The sequence below is a fragment of the Aquarana catesbeiana genome, linkage group LG01 (assembly GCF_042186555.1).
Source record: "Aquarana catesbeiana isolate 2022-GZ linkage group LG01, ASM4218655v1, whole genome shotgun sequence".
Taxonomy (NCBI): Eukaryota; Metazoa; Chordata; class Amphibia; order Anura; family Ranidae; genus Aquarana; species Aquarana catesbeiana.
In genome coordinates this window covers 262,105,995-262,129,150 of record NC_133324.1, presented here as the reverse complement: position 1 = coordinate 262,129,150, position 23,156 = coordinate 262,105,995, and the positions used below count along the sequence as shown (strand labels likewise).

At 42.1% G+C, this 23,156-nt stretch overlaps 1 protein-coding gene across 1 annotated transcript in view; it reads right to left on the bottom strand.

The window, feature by feature from the left end:
* The window catches only part of ADGRD1 (adhesion G protein-coupled receptor D1), a 921,219-nt gene that overhangs the window by 877,241 nt on the left and 20,822 nt on the right, over nt 1–23,156 (bottom strand). The window contains exon 2 of the mRNA XM_073628314.1: nt 17,626–17,662. Within this exon, the coding sequence (XP_073484415.1) occupies nt 17,626–17,662 (37 nt within the window). The remainder of the gene's footprint in view (nt 1–17,625; nt 17,663–23,156) is intronic.

Below are 23,156 nucleotides of genomic sequence, written 5' to 3'. Positions count from 1 at the left end.
TGATGGGGAGTTAGCACAGCGGAAACGTGATCTACTCATCCAATGATTACCATCTATGGGAAGATCACACATGACCTGTTGCCAACACCTGGCCTAAAAAAGAAGTGGCTTAGATATATTCTATAGCTGGATTTCGGGGGATATTTCAAGACTACCCCATTCAGTGGAGCTCTCCATGTACTGCAAAGGTTCATTTCTTATTTTACCTCATTTCTGTGCGACCAGTCTCTCATGACCAAAATTCACTTCTTTTTAGTGCTCTGATGTCATCATGTACAATTCAGTACCAGAAGTCTTGCATTGTAAGTGGGGAAGTTAAGAGCGCATCCACAACCCAGAGCATCAGAGGGATAAGGTAAGAAAAATGTAAATGGTATCCTAGACAAAAACAAGCCTTTACCCTTGCAGTGCAGGACGAGCTCCACTGAATGGGGTAGTTTTGAATAACCCCTCAGAGTTCAGCTTTAAAGAATATTTAAAGCCACCTCTTTTTTTATGGTGGGGGTGGTAAAATCTAACTGGATACAATGTGAAACAATCAAACTTTCATTTTTTAAGCATATAGAATTATAAGTCCAAAATAGCATTACAAATGCTAGAATTATCTAAACTAGAACAGATGACAAACCACTATGAGTATATAAAAAATCCTTCCTCTGAAACAATTTTTTTTATTATACCTTTTACATCCAGGTACATGTACACCTTGGTACGACACCTTTACCTGGTGAACATGGTGTGTATTCTAGTGGTGTTGTGACATCATTATATTGATGTAAAGGGAGTTTTTTATGTGCTTACAGCAATCCTTTAAACCATTTATAACTTTGGTATTTACACTGACTTTTTGAGCTGTTGGGGGATCTGAATTCAGTAAGGACTATTTGAGTCAATACTGAATCAAGGAGTTCTTAGAAAATACGCCAAGTATAGGCAAGTATATCTGTTCAGTGCTGAGAAAAATAATCTGACTTTATCTGCAGCGTTTATGAATGTTAGCACAGCATAATGAAAACCTGAAACTGAATTTTTTACTTCTGAGCATTCCTCCTCAGCTCTTTGTAGCGCAATAGATCTGAACCAGGAAAAAAAAAAAACATAACCCCCTGGGGATACTGAGTTCTAATCCTACATTAGCAATGCTGTCAGTATGATGAAGTAGTTGCTACTAATTAGTATATTATCTGTTCTCCTTCTTCTTGTGGGGAAGGTAAAATGTGAATTGATGATGCTTAATGCTTGGGATATGTTTCTTAAAGGAGATATCAAATTCACTAAACAGTAAGCTGCTTTCCTCTCAACACCTATGTGTTTATTCTATTCACTATTCATTTTAGCAGCTAAGGCAGACAAATACATTTTGCTTTCTTCTGGCTGAGAAACTTTAACTATCTAATGTAAGTGTGAGGCTGATTTAAAGAGCTATAAAAAAAGAAAGATTTAATCCAGTTTTTGTATTTTTTAAACATGAATAAAGGAAGTTTTATATGCCTTACATACAGTGCATCTGGAAAGTATTGACAGCACTTCACTTTTTCTACATTTTGTTATGTTACAGCCTTATTCCAAAATGGAGTAAATTCATTATTTTCCTCAAAATTCTACAAATAATACCCCATAATGACAACGTGAAAGAAGTTTGTTTGAAATCTTTGCAAATCTATTAAATTATTCACAGCCTTTGCCACTCAAACTTGAGCTCAGGTGCAACCTGTTTCCACTGATCATCCTTGAGATGTTTCTAAAACTTGATTGGAATCCACTTGTGGTAAATTCAGTTAATTAAACATGATTTGGAAAGGCACACACCTGTCTCTATTAGGTTCCATAGTTAACAGTGCATGTCAGAGTACAAACCAAGCTATGAAGTCCAATGAATTGTCTGTAGACCTCCAGGGCAGGATTATATGGGAGGCACAGATCTGGGGAAGGGTACAGAAACATTTCTGCAGCATGGATGGCCCCAATGAGCACAGTGGCCTCCATCATCCATAAATGGAATAAGTTTGGAACTACCAGGACTATTCCTAGAGCAGGCCACCCAGCCAAACTGAGCAATTGGGGGAGAAGGGCCTTAATCAGGGAGGTGACCAAGAACCCTATAGTCACTCTGACAGAGCTCCAGCTTTTCTCTGTGGAGAGAGGGGGATCTTCCGCAAGAACAACCATCTCTGCAGCACTTCACCAATCAGGCCTGTATTGTAGAGTGGCCAGACTTAAGCCACTCCTCAGTAAAAGGCACATGACAGCCCGCTTGGAGTTTGCAAAAAGGCATCTGAAGGATTTTTAGACCATGAGAAACAAAATTCTATGATCTGATGAAACAAAAATTGAACTCTTTAGCCTGAATGGCATGTCTGGAGGAAACCAGGCACCGCGGGGGCGTGGCTAGCCGGCGGAGTGAATGGACGCTCACTGAAAGAGCTCCTCTCTGCCACGGGCCATCGGGAGCCAAAAGAGCGACAGGAAGCCTAATTTTTGTGCACAGACAGCACAGTTTAGCTTGGGGACACCTCAGGATGCCATCACGAAGCCCCTAAACAACTCTCATATCACATACCGCTGGATATATCCAGCGAAGCTGATGATTACAAAAGATGGTACTACACATCTGATATCCAACATGAAGGATGACCTCCGTCTTATGCGGGAATTGCAGATTATTGCTTCTGATACTACTGACAGTAGCAACCTTGGCTATACTGCACTACCCAGCAACAATTTTTATGTCGCAAAGGCAGGCAAAGACAGGCTAACATCATTTACATGAGTTTCGTGCTCATTCTAATTCCCCGATGGCCCAGGGGATTGCCACATTCTCTGTTTTATTCTTCAGACACCCCATAAGTTGAGCGGTTGTTACTACCGCACAGATTCTTCTCAGAATCGCAAGTTATTCTGTTATTCCTTCTGAACTTTACTAACTGTTCCTTCTAAAATTTTCCTAAAGACCCATCCATCTTTGTGTACTACTAAGGAGATCGGCATACCATACGCATCTGCATACCTACCTATCGGAACCTTCTACACTCCATGACCTGTAACGGATTTTCCTATAGATCCATACATCTTTGTGAACTACAACGGCGATCAGCATACCATAACTAACCGAACATCAACCTACCGGAACCATCTACGCTCCCTATCTAAACCCAGGTAATTTGATACCATATCAGTTTATTTCAATTCTTTAAACATAGACATTCAATTAAGCCCAACATGCCTATCAAAATATCATCCTTTAATGGAGAAAAACAGAAAAAGAATCCCCGCGCTATCACATCATAGAAACTCCCCAAGGAAGCAGCAGTTCAACAGTGAAATATTCAGAACCAATAGGAAAAACAAAGAAAACCTGCGCTATACAGTGAAAAAAATGCTCAACAAATCAATATATGCAGAAAACATAAATATATGCAATAAATGTAGATTACACATCTAATGGCATCAAATCATTAATGTAAGATAGTAGTAGAGTCCATAGATAAAGGGGAAATCAAGAGTCTGGTGAAGAGTTAGAAAATGTCCCCTGATAATTCTCCGTGAAGATCAGGTGAAGAAGTGAAAGCAAACACACCCTGCACAGTGATCCTCCACCTTTAAATATATGCGCTTACCAGATGGAAAGCACAACAGGCATATCCCAGGATTAATATCCAGGTTCAGCAACTAGACAAAGAAACACTCCTCCGGATAACACAATGGATGGTGAGCATCTCAGGTATATACAAGCTGGGTCCCAGTATCCTACCAGCGATACCCTCCGCACCTCGTAACTCCACCACACAACATCCCAATATTTAAGGACCTTGGGGAACATGATGTTACTAAACAAGAAGGAACGGAACAGCGTATCCAGGTGGTTTCCATGTCATTATGTACGGAAACTTTAATATAATTCCTAAAAGAGATATGGACGTGTCCAGTCATACAAGAAATCAACAAAGAAGAGCAACTCTAGATAATTTCATTTCCTCCTCAGGTCTGTATGATGTATGGAGGTGCCAACACTCATCCGAAAAAGACTATACGTTTTACTCCAGTGTACATCACACATATTCTCGAATAGACATGTTTTTGGTGGATAAGTTTCTCTTAAAACAAATTACGAAGTCTGTTTTACATTGTATTACATGGTTGGACCATGCTCCAATATCCATTGATGTGGGGGACCAGCATACCGAGACCAGGGCTAACAGATGGCGAAATGATATCTACACATTATCCCAACCTCAAAATTTAACACAAATTCAGAAAGCAATTAAGGAATTCTTTGCCATTAATTCCCCCTCAGTCGATGATCCCTTCACACTGTGGAATGGCCATAAAGTTTATATTAGAGGCTTACTTATACAGATGAGTGCAAGGGCAAACAAACAAACCGTCAGAACGGTTAAATTAACTGCTAGCGAGAATCCAACAATTAGAAAAAAATCAACAAACAGCAATCCACACAGAAAATCAGAGAAACCAGGCACCGCTCATCACCTGGCCAATACCATGCCTACAGTGAAGCATGGTGGTGACAGCATCATGCTGTGGGGATGTTTTTCAGTGTCAGGAACTGGGAGACTAGTCAGGACTGAGGGAAAGATGAATGCAGCAATGTACAGAGACATCCTTGATAAAAACCTGCTCCAGAGCGCTCTGGACCTCAGACTGGGGCAAAGGTTCATTTTCCAACAGGACAACAACCCTAAGCACACAGCCAAGATAACAAGATGTGCACTGATGCTCCCCATCCAACATGATAGAGCTTGAGAGATCCTGCAAAGAAGAATGAGAGAAACTGACCAAAAATAGGTGTGCCAAGCTTGTAGCATCATACTGTACTCAAAAAGACTTGAGACTGTAAATGATGCCAAAGGTGCTTCAACTAAGTATTGAGCAAAGGCTGTGAATACTTATGTACATGTGATTTTTTTCGTTTTTTATTTTTAATAAATTTGCAAAGATTTCAAACAAACTTGTTTCACATTGTCATTATGGGGTTGTGTTTGTAGAATTTTGAAGAAAATAATGAATTTAATCCATTTTGGAATAAGGCTTCAACAAAACAAAATGTGGAAAAAGTGAAGTGCTGTGAATACTTTCCGGATGCACTGTATAAGTAGTCATATCTGTCTTTAGTAATTTTAATTGGCTGGCAAAGGATGACATAATTCTTTTGTATGCGCATAAGCGTTAATTCATCCTGGCACTGGGCCATGCTAAAGAATTCAGCAGGTATGAAGGTTTTAATGCAGAAGTGACCTTAGTATTGTCAAAAGACCAATTGTTCTGTTCTTGGACTTCTCCTATTTTCAATCTACACCTTCTCCCTGGGTCAACTGATAGCCTCCCATGGCTTCCAATACCATCTCTACCCTGAAGACATCCAAATCTATCTCTCTGTTCCTCAGCTCACTCCCTCAGTCTCCTCACGTATCGCTTATTTACTAACGGATATAATCACACCACTTCCTCAAACTCAATCTATCCAAAACCAAACTTTTACATTTTCTTCCCCCACATGCCCCTTCCCCTGATCTCTCTGTCAAAATCAATGACACTACTATCAGTCCATCCCTGCATGCCAAGATTCTAGGTGTAATCCTGGACTCTGATCTATCCTTTAAGTCCCACGTCCAATCACTGTCCAAATCTTGCCGCCTCAACCTCCACAACATCTCCAAAATATGCCCCCTTGTAACCAATGACACCACAAAGCTCTTTATTTACTTACTAACAACTTTCAAAGCCATCCACAACTTTGCCCCCAACTACATCACTAACCTAGTTTCAAAATACCAACCTATCAGGAGCCATAAAACAGACGGAGACAGAAAATGCAGTAAAAATCATACCTTTTAATAAAATGGTAAAAATGGTACAACTGGTAAACCTAGTCAAAACATAGCCAGGGTTCAGTAGCCAAATCAGGTAGTCAGAATAAGCCAGGAAATCAGGAAGCCAGAGATCAGCATGATCAGAGGCAGCAGACAGGATCAGGAACCAGAAGGGACGTCAGCCAGGCAAGCCTTCAACAGGAACACAGCAGAGAGTCTCTAGATATGTTGACCAGGCGAAGGCATTTGAAGAAATGAACCAAGCAGTTTAAATAACCAGAAGGGGCTGGCTGTGGGCTTTACTGATGAGCAGGAGATGATCAACAGGTAAGCCACTGTGGAACGATGAATACTGGCAATTAACCGACAGCTGAACAACCTGAAAACAGAGAAGAAATGGCTGAGAGCCCAGCCCTGACAATACTACCTCCTCAACGACTCCTACCCCTCACAGGACCACCAGGTTTGAGCGGAAAACGTCTATGGAAAGCACGGAGGAGGACAGGAGCATGTACGTCCAAGGATGAGACCCAAGAGCATTTCTCCAGACCGTACCCTCTCCAATGAACCAGGTACTGTATGCGCCCACGGAACCTACGGCAGTCAATGATCAATTGTATCTCATACTCCTCATGGTTCTCGACCTGCACCAAGCGAGGACGTGGTACCGAGGTGGTAAAGCGGTTGCACACCAAAGGTTTTAATAAGGAGACATGAAAAACATTTGAAATACGCATGTTAGAAGGAAGGTCTAATAGGTAAGCCGTTGGGTTGATCCTTCGGAGAATACGGAAAGGCCCAATAAATCGTGGTGTCAGTTTCAGTGAGGGAACACTGAGTCAGAGGTTACAAGATGACAGCCAGACCCTCTCCCCAACCTGGTGTTGGTGGTCAGCATGGAGTCTGTACCTCTCACTGGACTGGCACGTTGCAAGGACTCTTGGACCTGCACCCAAGTGGAATGAAGATCATGGAAATGCAAACGGAGATGATCCTCTAACGCAGGAATTCTTTGAGAAACAAATGAGTCAGACAACATGGATGGTTGGAAACCATAATTCGCCATAAATGGAGAAAATGTGTCTTACTCTGTGCACACACGGAACAAGTGGCTACAAAGACGGTTACATCAGCGCGGAGACTAGAGTCCCAGAATTGTTGATAAATAGCCCAAAGGAGTTGATTCTTCCCTGGGTGGCTAGCCGCCTTGGGAGAATGGTAAGTCTGGAGCAAAGCAGTACGAAGATTCTCAGGGACAAAGCAGCGCTAACCAGGTTTCTCGGGAGGAGACTGGATCTGAGTGGCACGAATTCTGTCACCCAAAGGTGAAGTGAGACTGATGCGTACAGTAGCCAGAATGCGATCGGGAGGTATTACAGGAACAGGCACCAACTCAATCTTGGAAGCAGAGGAAAACTGTTGTGACAATGCGTCAGACCTTACATTCTTAGTACCGGGTAAGAATGACATTATGTAATTGAAGCTTGACAGAAAAAGAGCCCGCTCTTCTGGGAGATAAGCTTTTAGCCTCAGACAAGAATGTGAGATTCTTATGATCAGTCAAAATGAGGACCGGCACAGTGGTACCTTTGAGGAGATTCCTCCATTCTTTAAGAGCTAAAATGATAGCTAACAATTAAAAAGAAGGGGAATTGGATAGAGATTATAGCGGTGCCTAATATATGGAAAATTACAGTATTTTACTTAAAATATATAAATTTTATTACATAGATGTACAGAAGACAACAAACATAGGGTGCATAAAATATAAGCAGAGTAATATACAGATAGTAATACTAGCCAAATTACCCATATGCTTGAAATGGTCACTGATGCATGTCAAGTCCCTACATGTTTCGCCAAACAATGGCTTCTTCAGGGGATTATGTGATCATCAGTTTTCAACAGTGGTTCTGATAATAATAAACACATAATTAATTATTACAAAGTTTGGAAAATAGAAATAATGTGACAAAAAATACAATAGTACCAGGAAAAATACATACAAATATATATGAAGTGTCATGGCTCATAGACTTTCCCACCCATCAAATTCCATCCAACTTACCAAGGGGACCTCCACAGAAGGGCACAGAACGGAACCTCCCTTTGCCATGATTGTTGGGCTGCCTGGCCATCTGGTCTTCTGTGGGGGTCCCATTGGTAAGTTGGGTGGGATTTGTGCGGTGGGACAGTCTATGAGCCATGAAACTTGATATATATTTGTATGCATTTTTCCTGGTACTATTGTATTTTTTGTCACATTATTTCTATTTTCTGACTTTTTAATAATTAATTATGTGTTTATTATTATCAGAGCAACTGCTGAACACTAATAATCACATAATCCCCTGAAGAAGCTATTGTTTGGCTAAACATGTAGGGACCTGACATGCATCAGTGACCATTTCAAGCACATGGATAATTTGGCCAGTATTACTATCTGTATATTACTCTGCTTATATTTTATGCACCCTATGTGTGTTGTCTTCTGTACATCTATGTAATAAAATTTATATTTTTTAAGTAAAATACTGTAATTTTCCATATATTAGGCACCGCTATAATCTCTATCCAATTCCCCTTCTTTGTACTTTACCAATATAAGGGATAAGGTGCCGGATCATATGAGGTCACTCAACTCATACCCCTCACAGCGATAGCTAACAATTGTTTGGCCCCAATCTCGTAATTGCATTCTGCAGGAGACAATTTCTTAGAAAAGTAGCCACAAGGATGCATAGAGCTCTCAGAGGTAGGACGTTGAGAGAGAAGGGTGCCCACTCCAGTCTCGGATGCATCAACCTCAATAATGAAGGGTAGCATAGGATCAGGATGTGCCAGCACAGGAGCTGAAACAAAGGCAGCCTTGAGAGACTCAAAGGCTTTAATAGAATACGGAGACCAATTCTGTGAGTTACTGTCCTTTCTGGTCATATCAGTCAGGGGTTTGACCAGAGAAGAGAAGTTCTGAATACAGATAATAATTGGCAAAACCAAGAAAATGTTGTAACGGACGTAGACCTACGGGTTGAGGCCACTGTAGAACTGCAGATAATTTCTCTGGGTCCATCGAAAAAAAAACCGGCAGTAGAAATGTCATAACCCAGAAATTGAACCTGTTCACGATAGAACTCGCAGTTCTCCAACTTACAATACAGGTTATTATCTCTCAACCTCTGTAGCACACGAGAGACATCTGTGTGGTGGCTCTGTAGGGATTTAGAATATATGAGAATATCGTCGAGATAAACTACCACACATATCTTGGAGGACATCATTGATGAACTCCTGAAAAACTGAAGGAGCGTTGCAGACAAAGGGTAAATCTGGCCACGGGGAGGCATAGCACCAGGTTGAAGGTCAATTGCACAATCATACGAGGGGTGTGAAGACAAACTACCAGCTTTACCCTTGTCAAAAACATTGCTAAATTTGCTGTACTCCTCTGGCAAGGAGGAGAGAGAAAAGGTGCACAAGACCTTAGCCACTTTCCGAAAACATGCCTTATTGCATTGTGGCGACTGGGAAAGAAGCTCAGCATGAAGCTAATAAAAAGAGGGTTTTTTCTCTGTAACTAAGGATAATGAGGAGAGGAAATGACTTGAAATTGGATTATCTCATAGTGAAGAGCCCCTACGGCCATGGTCAACGGAGCAGTCTCATGAGTCACATGGGCAGGCAGTAAAGGTCTCCCATCAATAGCCTCAATACCAAGTGTAGTGGCATGAAGCTGCAGCAGGATCAAGTGCTTAGACACAAAGGCACTGTCTAGAAACAGGCCTGAAGCTCTAGAGTCGATTAGAGGCTGTGTATCGATGGACGACTCAGACCACGAAACGGTAATCGAAACTAGAGGCTTATCCTTCAAGGTAACTGGGGATGTAACAAAGCCACCTATGGCCTGCCTGGCCACAATAAAGGCACAATCTCTCCCTCCTCCTAAAGACCCTCTCATCCACAGAGAGACGTGTGAAGCCTAAGTGCTTGGATTCTACTTTACTGGCAGACTCAGTACCAGGAGGCATGGGAGATGAGGGAGGCAAGGGCGTGGTCATACAACACTGTACCCAAACTACATTTATATTGTTTTCTTCCCACAAATAGAGCTTTCTTTTGGTGGTATTTGATCACCTCTGGGGTTTTTATTTTTTGCTAAACAATCTAAAAAAGACTGACATTTTTGAAAAAAACATTTTTTTCTTCATTTCTGTTATAAAATTTTGTTTTCTCCTTCACTGACGGGCACTGATGAGGCGGGACTGATGGGCACTGATGAGGCGGCACTGATGATTTGGCACTGATAAGGTGGCACTGATGAGCACCGACGAGGAGGCACTGATATGTAGAATTGATTAGCACTGAAAGGGGTCACTGATATGCAGCACTGATGGGCACCTATAGGCGGCAGTGATATGCAGCACTGATGGGCATTGATAGGCGGCACTGATGGGCACTGATAGGCGGCACTGATGGGCACTGATTGGCACTGACAGGTGGCACCGATGGACACTAATAGATGGCACTGATGGGCAGCACTGATGATGAGGAACTGACAGGTGTTACTGATAGGCGCTGATTGGCACTGTGATGGACACTGATTGGCACTGTGGTGGGCACTGATTGACACTTTGATGGGCACTGACAGGCTTTTCTGATGGGGCACTGACTGGCAGCTGATGGGCACTGATTGGCATTATTGGTGGCACATCTGATGGGGCTGTGCTGATAATCAATGTGCTGATTATCAGCACAGACACCCCCTCTGACAGGGAGAGCCGCCGATCGGCTCTCCCTGTCATCGCGAACTGAGGAAAGCCATTTACCAGCACTCCCTGGTTCATGCTGTGATCAGCTGTGATTGGTCACAGCTGATCACGTGGTGAGGAGCCTCTGTCAGAGGCTCCTTACCACGATCGGAGATGCTGTGTGTCAGACTGACATGCCACACCAGCAATCTCCACACTGCACACTCCCACGGGCGCGCACCGGCACGTTATCCTAAAAGACGTCGTCAGGATATGAAACCACTTCCCGGCAGTCAATCTGCTATTGGCCGGGAGGGAAGTGATTAAAGGAAGGCCTTTCTCTGAGTCAATAAGAATGGCAAACGTGATCAACTTCTCCAGATCTATAGGTATGTCTTGGGCTGCTATGTCATCTTTGATGTTATCTGAGTGACCATGAGAAAAAGCAGCTAAAGGCCTCATTGTTCCAGGCAACCTCTGCTGCCAGAGTATGGAATTCAATGGCATAATGGGCAACAGTTCTCGTACTCTGTTTGATGGACATGAGGCTCTTGGCAGCAGAAATGGAGCGTGCGGGAATGTCAAATACCCATTTAAAGGAAGCCACAAACTCTGGGTAACTCGGGACAATGGGTTTTTGCGTCTCCCATAGAGGGTTTACCCAGGCCAAGGCTCTATCAGAAAGAAAAGAAATAATGAAGCCTACTTTGCTTCTGTCCATGAGGACAGCATCTTAAAGTATATCCCAACCTGGTTGAGAAACCCTCTGCATTGAACTGGATGACCCCCAAATCTCTGGGGAAGAGAAGCGGAACCAGACATACATCTTACAAGGTAATATTCAAGGCGGGTGCCTGCACATAGACTGGAGCAGCAGCAGGGACAGCCTGCAACACATGTTGTACCGGAACAGCAACAGTGGGAGGACCCAGGTGTGCAGTGTGAATCAGGAGTGCCTGTAACGATATGGCAAACTGATCCAAGCGGTGATCCTGCTCATTCAACCTGGAAAAATTATTACCACTAGGTGGATTGCCTGCATCTTCTGAATTCATGGCTTTCGCCTACTGTCAGGAACCGTGAAACAGAGGGAGATAGAAAATGCAGTAAAAATTACACCTTTTAATAAAATGGTAAAAATGGTACAACTGGTAAATGTAGTCAAAACATAGCCAGGGTTCAATAGCCAAATCGGGTAAAAATCGCAAAATTTTGATTGGTGTTTTTTCTTCCTTAATTTCCTTCTTATATACACTGTTGGTCTTTGTCAAATTAACTATGAGCTATGAGCAAGCATCAAATGATGTGAAATGCGTTAGCTTTTGATCCCTGTTCCATCCACATTTGATTTGACTGTATGTTGGATTTTTTCTTCATTTTTCCACAATAAAGATGCCTTTTCTATGGAGTGCGTCAGTCCAGGACTTTTTTTTCTCTCTACAGCCAAATCGGGTAGTCAGAACAAGCCAGGAAATCAGAAAGCCAGAGATCAGCGTAGTCAGAGGCAGCAGACAGGATCAGGAACTAGAAGGGACGTCAGCCAGGCAAGTCTTCAACAGGAATACAGCAGAGAGTCTCTAGATATATTGACCAGGCGAAGGCATTTGAAGAAATGAACCAGGCATTTTAAATAGCCAGAAGGGGCTAGCTGTGGCAATGACTGATGAGCAGGAGATGATCAACAGGTGAGCCACTGTGGAACGATGAGTAATGGCAATTAACCGGCAGCTGAGCAACCTGAACACAGAGCAGGATGGGCTGAGAGCCCAGCCCTGACACAACCTAATCGTTCTCTTTATTCCTCCCATGGCCTCCTGCTCTCTAGCTCCCTCGTCACCTCCTCCCATGCTCGCCTCCAGGACTTTTCGAGAGCCTCTCCCATCCTATGGAACTCCTTACCCTAATCTGTCCGATTATCTCCTACTCTGCTTGCTTTTAGATAATCCCTGAAAACCCTCCTCTTCGGAGAAGCCTATCCTGCCCACACCTAACAACTGTATTTTCATTTTCTTCATCAGCTTATTCCCAACAGGTATTAACTTTTGTATCACTTGACCCTCCCTTCTGGATTGTAAGCTCTAATGAGCAGGGCTCTCTGATTCCTCCTGTATTGAATTGTATTGTAACTGTACTGTCTTTCCTCATGTTGTCAACTGTTGGTGCTATATAAATCCTGTAGAATAATAATAATAAAAATAAAGAAAATATGTACAAAATCATTATACATGCCATCTATCTGCAGTCGGAAATAGTATGAACACCAAACCGACTGTGCGGTCTGGAAGATTGTGTAAATTTTAGGAGAGCCTAAAAAAAATTATAAAACCTTTTGGAACTAAAACAACCTATACTGTATGTGTACATTTAGCTGTTGGCCTGGAGTTCATCTTAGCTTCATCTAGTAAATGAACTCTAGGAAGCTAAGGGGCAAACGTGATGGATAACTTGGTCTTTTTCTACTTGGTTTTTGTTTTGAAAGTTTTCTGCAGTCACTTTTCTATGTTTCTTTGTTCTATGTAACTATTAAAATAATAATGTGTCATAAAATAACATTTTATTTTAAAATGCATAAAACTGTGCGGTCACACATGCAGTTTTAAACACAGACATACTAACCAGTACTGTAATTAAACAGTCTTTTTATAGGATCTTCTAACAAAGTCGCAGTGTGTGGTGATGGTTTACAAGATGTACAGCGACAAGGTCAACTCAACTTAACTGCATGGTAATGGGAGCTGCAATGTTTAAAGTGCTGCTCATATAGGAAATCTTTATGTTGGCATGATACAGATTAGTAGACTAAGCAACAATGATGACCACATTCCATGTCACTAACCCTTTCCCCTCCTTTACACATCACAACAAAGTACAAAAAATCATGCACAAAAATAAAAAAATATGTTGTCTCTATTATTAAATTATTACCAAAAACATAAAGGGGAATGGCTAAGGATATCAAAGGAAACACTATAATTGTGCTAAAAAAAAGGTCCCAAAGGTACTTTTCATTGTTGATTATATGATGCTGTGTCATCCTTACCACTCTTTTGTACTTACATTGGTACATTTACATGCAATTTGAGTAAAAATTTATCTTTAGTGGAAATACGACATACTGCTCTGAATATACTGTATACCGTAGAATACATTTACTGATTTTCTTGGGCATTCAGTAAACTTCTATATCAATTGAAAAACATAAGAATTCTCTTACAGCCCAACTCCAGGAAACTCCAGGAAATTTGAAAATTCTCCCTTGCGTTAAACTGTAAACTGTTTCTGTTTACTTAGGGTTCATTCTAAGCATTGAAAAGTGTGTGTGTGTTTGTGGGTGGAAGCGTGTGTGCTTGCATAAAGGCACACAGAGAGGTGCTATTCTTGATAATGTACTAGTAATGCCTACATGTGTCTGTTAGAAATACATTCAATACCACCAAATGTTCAAGAAGCTCCAACTTCAACAATTACATTAGGGCAGGGTGTAGGGGGACTACAAAGGTCACTGCAAACACTTCCTGCCCTAAAGCCATAGAAAAAAACACCATTCAAGGCACATTTGGAAGTACTGAAAAGATTCATTTTCACTTCAATGTCTGATAGGAAGAGAAGAGAAGAGAAGAGAAGAGAAGAGAAGAGAAGAGAAGAGAAGAGAAGAGAAGAGAAGAGAAGAGAAGAGACAAGAGAGGGAGAAGAGAGAGAAAGAGAAAGCGAGAGGGGGGAGAGAGAAGAGAGAGACCAGAGAGAGAAGATAGAGAGAGAAAGGGAGAGAGAAGAGAGAGACCAGAGAGAGACGAGGAGAGAGAGAGAGAGAGGGGGGAGAGAGAGAGAGAGAGAGAGGGACAGAGGGGGAGAGAGAAGAGAGAGACCAGAGAGAGACGAGGAGAGAGAGAGAGAGAGGGAGAGAGAAGAGAGAGACCACAGAGAGAAGAGAGAGAGAGGGAGAGAGTGAGGGAGAGCTACGAGAGAGATGAGAGAGGGAAAAGAGATAGAGAAAGGGAGAGAAAGGGGGGGTTGAGAGAGAGCTACGAGAGAGATAAGAGAGGGAAAAGAGAGAGAGAGAAAGGGAGAGAGTGAGAGAGCTACAAGAGAGAGATGAGAGAGGGAGAGGGAGAGAAAGGGAGAGAGAGGTAGAGAGAAAGAGAGAGAGTGAAAGAGAAAGACAAATGTCAAAAACGCGTCCATATTCTTCAATGAAGCATAAATTCTAATCCATCCATCCACTGTCAGTTACATTACTGAGAATTTAGCTATTCATATTTGTCCCCAGCCTGCTGTAACCCTGTCCTGGGCCACCCTAGGAAAAGCATGCTTTTTCTTTATTCTTGCCATTAGAGGCAGCTGCTTTTACATGTGCTGATACTCTGTTCTTTGAAAATCATATTTCAGTTAATCATAAGGTTTCGCGTTACTGAAGCCCTGAATAAAACACGGAGAGGGCTGCATAGCGGGGCTGTAATGAAATATTCAGTTTTTTTACATACACTTTCATGATACACACCAAATCATTTATAACAAAATAAACTCTTGTACCGAAGAAAATAAACACTTGGATAAGCTTTACTTATGTTACCATAATTTCTATTCAGTGTTTTACCTTTCATTGTACATTTTGGAAAGTATCATTTATGATTGCATAAAGAGGTATATACTCCATATAAACAGTATTATGTTAAAAGGAATAAAATTGATGATTTGCCTTAGTATAGTAACAGCATTAATAAAGATCCCAGGTCACCATAGCCCCCTGCACTCACAATTCAATGATGCAGAGAACAGCATTGAGGTAATCATGTCAGAATACCTCCCAACAGTTGCAGATTTTGCAGGACACCTGGATTTCGTGTCCCACTGCTGACCGAATGCTGGAATGCTCGTTGTTGTACCTGCCTTCTGCTCTGTGGGGTGTAGTGATCTCCTGCCCAGTATAAGCAATAAAGTTCTAGTAGTGGGAGGCAGTGGTGTGGAATGAGGAGCGTGGACTGGTAAATAATCCACTGAACACAAATGATCCCCAATGAACACCAATGACCCCAACCCTAACGTTACCAAGCACCAGTGCCTCCACAAAGCATTAGTGTCTTCTCTCCCTCCTAGAGTACCAATGTCCCCCTTCTCCACCAGCAAAGCATCAGAGCCCTCTTCCTTCTGCAGACCACCAGTGCCCCACCACTTCCACCACAGAGCACTAGTGCCCCCCCTGCTCCCTCAACAGAGTACTAGTGCTTCTTCTCCCTCCTCACAGCATAAGTTCCCCACCCCCTCCTTCCACAGAGCACCAGTAACCCCCCTCCATAGAGCATTAGTGCCCCCCCTCTCTCTCTCTCTCCACAGAGCAACAGTGCCCCCCTCCTTCCACAGAGTACCAGTGCCCATACTCTACCCTCAGTGCCCCTCCTCTAACCAGAGTACCAGGATCCCCCTTTCCCCCCACAGAGCACAAATGCCCCACTTCTCCCCCCACTTAGCACCAATACCCTCCTTCTCTCCTCCAATGAACGCTGGTGTCCCCTTTTTCACCCACTGGGTATTTTGTTTCTTCCATTGACCACCACACCAAGTATTTTCTTTACCAACTTTAAGCATTTTTTTTTCTGTTTTATTTTGGTTGATTTTTATTGATGTTTTTTGTTTTCTCTATCTGACCACCAGCACTGAGTACTTTTTCCTCCCCCCTGATGCCAGACATTTTTCCTCCCCCTAACCATCAATACTGAAAATTTTATTCTCCCACTGACCACCGACACTGGAAATGTTTTCCTCCTGTTAGCCAAAGACAATGACTATCTTTTTTCTCCTGCTACCAACAATATAATGGGCACTTTGACACATACCTCTGTTTGCCTCTAGACATTGTCTTATATGTAACAAAGTGTTTAACACTGTATATTGCATACTCCTGATCAAAGTATTTATTGTCCCAGCAGTTGCTGGTTGCTAAGTAGATTAAAACTATTTAAAGACTTCTTCATGAAAGTAGGATCAGACAAAATGTTAGCCCTTTGTCCATTTCCAATTTATTTTTAAAATAATGGTCAGTTGAGGATTATTTTGTAGGCACAAGGACTTGGGCATGTGTGCAGTGTGTACTGCAAGTAGGCTTATGCCGCGTACACACGGTCGGACTTTTCGTCTACAAAAGTCCGACAGCCTGTCCGACAGACTTCCGGCGGACTTTCGGCGGACTTGCAGCAGACTTTCTAACGAACGGACTTGCCTACACACGACCACACAAAAGTCCGACGGATTCGTACGTGATGACGTACACCGGACTAAAATAAGGAAGTTCATAGCCAGTAGCCAATAGCTGCCCTAGCATGGGTTTTTGTCCGTCGGACTAGCACACAGACGAGCGGATTTCGGGGTCCGTCGTAGTTACGACGTAAAGATTTGAAGCATGTTTCAAATCTAAAGTCCGTCGGATTTGAGGCTGAAAAAGTCTGCTGAAAGTCCGGAGAAGCCCACACACGATCGGATTACCAGCCAGCTTTAGTCTGTCGGCGTCCGTTGGACTTTTGTAGACGAAAAGTCCGACCGTGTGTACGCGGCATAAGACTATATTTAACTATGTTCCTTTAGGCTCTGGCCAATATGGCCAAGTGCAATTTAACTGCATCCACTTTTCGCTATGGCGCACTCCACGGGCCACGTTTTCTCTTTTCTAGGTTGTCTAGCTTTCTGCTGATGTTGTGAGGTATGCATCAGCAACAATCTCTGCATCCTTGAGGACCACCCAACACATTAGAACAAGTGAAGGAAGACCCTGTGTGTCACATGACTGGCCAGAAAACTTCTGAAAAAAAGTATGCATAAAAAATCAACAGATATATGCAAGGTGGCAGGTGAAGCCTCTGGAAGGGTCAATTGGACAAATTTTTCCAATTTACTTATACTACCACTGTGAGAATCAAATATTCATCTGGCAGAGTTAATAAAGGGGTCCACATCACCCAATCACCTAAATACATTTATCTCTCTTTACCAGAAAGCCTCTAGGCTTTGTATATACAGTGTATGTGCACATTTCCCCAGATAATAAGATGCATGCTTACCTGGGTGACCCTGAGATTTGGTATAATTTCCATGAGCCTGTATAGAGAAAGAGATTTGTATTACAAAAGACAGAATGTGAACCTCAAAAATGTTAACTTATTAATGCATACAGTTATGTGTGACAGATGAGAACAATTGACTCAATATACCTCCTTTAAATTTATAAAGAATTACATAGTTGCAGGCAAAACTATTAGTACCCCTCAAAACTTAGAGAAACTTAAACTGAACCTGTTGCCAGGCTATAGGCACTGAAGCGTTTTAATAATTCTTAACAAGCATAAATTAGTTTTTTAAAATAAACTCTTACTGACTTCTGTGGCTGCAAGTATTGGGGAACAATTCATCTAGTTCACTGCAGATAATTCATATTCATATTCACAAATCAGCTCACACTGCTCTCCCCTCCCCAAGTGGCCCACTCTGGGTTTAAATTAGAGATTAGAATGCTGATAAGTCACTGCTGGGAGGGGGAGCAGCAGAGAGAATGATGTAAGTGCTCCTGTTTTGAAATTTGAAAATGAATCGTTCCACAGTGCTTGCATCTGTAGAGGTCAGTAGGGTTTGTTTTAAGGTTCATGTACTGCTTGTTAAGAATAAATTAAATATTTGAGTGTCTATAGCCTGGCAACAGTTTAACACTTTAAGACATACTTTAAGCTCACTATGATTGTACAGTCTCTGTGGAATGTCTTTTAAATTAAATTTACTAACTTACTTAAATTTAAAGTGGGCCTGAACTCAGAATGTGAAGATATTCTACGTTATAGGGAGTATTTAGAAATGTTAATTGAACCTAAGCAGTACCCTTGAAAATACACCTTTTGTCTTGAATTCTACCTGAAAAATAGCAGTGCTCCTCTGGGTCTGTGAGTGTTCCCGTGCTTGCAGCCATATATCTGTATGTATGCATTGTGAGATCTTAAGTGGATGTAAACCCTCACATATACCCAGTGAACTGAACAGCCTCAGATGATACATAGAGATGAAACAAATCTCCTTACATAAGTTTTACATGCATATCTGCTGTCTTTCCCTTTCTATATTCTTTAGAATTCTTACATTGTGTTAGAATTTTTACTTCCTCCTTCTGCACTGTGAATGTAGTCTTCCCATACACTGGGAGACAGCTGATTGGAGGAAAGGCACACACCCCCACTCCACATAGGCAGAGATTTGCCGAGCAAATCTTAGGCTGCTTTTATCTCCCGCCTCGGAGAACTTGTCAGAAGTTATGAATACTGATAACAGAGAAATGAAACAGCAGAAACACATGGGACTCAGTGCTTTGGAGAGAGATAAGAAAACACTACAGATATATGTGCTTAGGTCAAATTTAATGAATCGTGTTTAGATCCACTTTAAGCTCGCCATACATGTTTCATTTGGCTGAACAAATAAAACTGAACCAATTGCCCCATACACACATTCAAGGTGGATGGAGGAATCCCCTCTATTGCCTTCTGACAGCAGGGAGACTGCCATGCTGTCAGAATACACTGAATGGCTGCGTTGGCTGATTGAGCATGTGGGTGGGTGCAGCGTGGTGCAACGGCAGAAAACATCCAAAGTCCAAATGCAGAGAAACAGGAATATATTGTAATTGAAGTTCAGCAATACACAACAAGCCTGACGGGAAGGGTAGGCAACCCAACCAGGGGCACTTACAAATGCACCATCAAGGAGTCAGTAGCAAAAGATCACAGGTGTGCGAACAGTGTCTGTCTCAAGGAGTGGAATGGGACCTGGCTGGTCGATACCCAAGTGGGGAGGCTTCCAGGTAGGACAGCATGTCCCTGCACTCTCCCTAGTCCTCAGGAACCTAAGCCCTGTCCCTAACAGACGGTGACCTGTCCCTACTCTAGGTACACTCACATTCCTGGAAATTAGCTGATCAGTAGGGGGTGCTGCAGCAACTACCAGTTAGAACCTGGACTCATGATAGATCAATGAATATATTCACCAGCATACCACAGATCTTCAAATATCATCCAAAGCTTTTATTGCAGAAAGATCACATGACAAATGACCAAATGCAACATTTCAGAGCCATGCAGGACCTCTTTGTCAGGCATGTGACAATATTTAAACTGCTATCCACCAATTAAAACATAATAAAAAAGTGACATCTTTTTGTGATGTGATCTTTCTGCAATAAAATGATGCCCTGATGATTATATGCATTGATCTGTCTCTACTCTAGCCACATGCAAAATGCACACCAAGCCTGGGAATCAGGGTCTTAAATAGACTCTGTCTGACCCAAGATGGCCTCAAGAGTCAAATGGGAAGCCAAAATCCAATCAGATAGCTGCTCCAATTACCCAGGAAACCATAGAGGAACTAGGTTTCCCTTGATGTCCTCTCCCTCTGCAATGGCACTGTGGTTGAGAAAATAGACTGTACCTGCCTACAAGCAGGCTTTATCCAACAGAGTGGTAGATGAAGATTTGATCAACTACAGTGGCTACACATGGATCAAAAGTCGGCTGTTCTCTGCTGAACCTGGCTGCATTTCGATCCAAATATGGCCACATTTAGTCTGCTGCCCCCAGTGATATTTGGTAATGTGACCAGATACATGCTTAACACACATCAGTAGCTCAATATCTAATATAAGGACCTACCCAATCTATTCAATCAATTTTTATCCAGTTAGGCAGGCCTTTGTACTACATCAGAGGTGTTCAACCTGTGGCCCTAGGGCCACATGTGGCTAAAGACAGCTATGAATGCGGCCCAACACAAAATCATGAACTTACTTAAAAATGTTGATTTGTTGTTGATTTCTCCACCATCCATTCAGCCAGATATGGATGTGTTTGTTTACCAAAACAGCATCAAACATCACACTAATGTTGCCTTCTTTTACTTTTATAAAAAAAAAAATATTTAAAAAAAAAAATTAAGTTTTTTTTCCTCGGATAGGTACATAATCTAGAACAGTGATCGTTAAAATGTGATCTGCTCGATTTTTTTCTGCTCATCAGCTGTCCTTATTGTTAGTGTATTTTATATGCGGCCCAAAACAATTGCTCTTCTTCCAATGTGGCACAGGAAGGTCAAAAGTTTGGACAACCCTGTACTACATATATTTGTTGATAGATCCAAAGGGGATTGTACAATCAGAGTTTAACGTGTGTGGTAAGCTTAAGGCTGTCAGGGAAACAGTATTTTCAGAAAGAGATCAGCAATCACTTTCTCTTCATTTCTCTCCGTAAAAGTTTCCTTTAAAGGTTTTAATGGAAAAACATTCAGGACTTTGCTTGTACAAATGGTATACACCAGAGCCCAGCGACCACTTTTAAACTTCCTCTGGCTCCTTCTCTGACAATTAATCACTAAAACGCTCAGTTTCGTTGTTTTACTGTGAAGTGTCTGTAGGGAACCAGGTTTCCACATCCTTGAACAATCTACAGACAAAAAAAGCTAGAAATCCACCGGCTGGATCGGCTCCCTTAAGTCTTGTAGAGAACAGTTGCAAACAAACAGTATTTTATGAACATTCATACTGGACACAAGGAAGCTAATTTTACACAGACTGTGATGGATCTGGCCTTTACACTGCTAACATAATTGGAACTTAAGGGATGAAGGTAATGTTAATAAGTACTGTCTAATGCAGAAAAAGTCTGTGCACACTTGATGGCTGGGGAATCAGCGGGTAAAAAAAACAAAACAAAAAGGAGATACTTTTATTCTAAAGTATTTTAAACCAGTAAAATGGGAAATTGTGTTGTACCTGCCAAATACTTGGCCGTTTGTGGTTGTTGAATTTTTAAAGTGCCCTGTAGCCAAAAGAAGAATTATAAACAAATGTTTCCTATGCTAGATATTAAAAAAAAAAACATAAAAGTGTTTTGTTGTGAAGAAAAATCAAATATTTTTCATTGATCCATCACGTAGATCTTGCATCATGCCAGATAGGAAGTATATAGAAGTCACAGGGCGCCGTTTTTTTGTCCATAAAGTTTTATAAAAGGCTTTATACATATAAAATAATAATGGAAAGACAGCAGAACACATCAAGATATAGCCATCATTACAAAGAGCGTAGAAATATCTTACAGACCAAGCAATGCAAGGTGGCTGCAGCTTCTGGCTAATCTAGGCCAGGATGGGGAACCTAAACCAAAACCAAACACTGTTGCCATAAAGGTGCACAATAGCTTGAATGGTGACAAGTGAGAATATAGTTGTCCAAGAAGGTTCCTCCAAGCCAAAGAGATGTTGTCTACCGCCTCTCCATTACTGGAAAATTGAGAGGAAAAAAGGAAAAAAAAGGGGAGGGAGACAGGGAAAAAAGGGAATGGGGAAAAGCGTGAGAAAGAACTAGGGGATGATAAGAAGAGGAATGAAAACTGTAGAGAACAAAGAATGCAAGCCTGTTGGCAGGGGATAGCTGAAGGAAAGATTAAGGCAAGTTTTCCACGGGATTACATGGTAAGCCATGGCTTTAGCAGTGAATGTCAGCATCTCCACTGAGCAGCCATACAGGTTAAGTGCGGCTACTTACAATTGTCTTTAGTGGTGTATTTATAATGTAACTAACAAGCCTAGGTCTTGGTAAAGTGTGTGATTCTAAATTTAGGCAGGTGTTTTTTTTATCTGTGGGGCTGGGAGTGTTTTAGAGCAGCAGCAGGTGACTGACATGTAACTTAATTTCTCTGGTACCTCCTTCTGGTTTTCTAGAAGGTTCTAGAAAAGGAGGCGGGGAAGAGGGATGGAGTGACATGGGGTGTCTCATGGAGCCCTGACCAATTCCCAACTAGGATTGGCAGGGGGCAGGCCTCCTTGATACACCCAGGGTCAGCCTGCTGGGGAGAAGTTGTTGTTCGGGTGGATGAACTGTGAGATGGAGTGTTAGGCTGTCGGGGCCTTGGAGGGAGCCCCCCTATCCTAATTCAGGGTTGGGCCTAACCATGTGCTAGCTGAGATAGGAACCAAGTATTGCACAGTAGAAGAAGTAACAGTTAATCAAGAAGCATTGTGCTGGAGGAGTCTGGGGCTTTAGAGACTGTGAATAGAGGTTCCAATCTACATTTTCATCAATTAAATATTATTGATCTGCGCATCCCATATACCCTTTACTCCATCCAAGTTTAAACCCTCCATAAAACAAATAAAAACAAGCTGATGGACTGTTTATTGTCTGGAGGTGAATGCCAGGCCGAACAGGGTGACAACAGGTGGAACTACTACACTCAGCGGCCCCATGGGGGTACCGCTACACATGGAAGAATTCTCTAGTAAGAGAAGTGACCATCTATCCAACTTTATCCTTGTCCACAAGTTTTACCTTCCATATGCCTTTCCTTTGATGTTCATTAATGCAGGATAAACAGATAAGTTAATTGTTCTATTCTAACCCACCTCTCTTTTACTGCTTGTCCTGTCCAGCGCCTCTATCTTAAATTGGGACCTGGCTGTCTCTTTCTCGTTTGCACAGCTGGTCCCTTGCTGACGCTCCCTTGATCCCACGCATGCACAGACGTGCCATAGGTCCTGAGTATGACTCAGGCTGCAAACA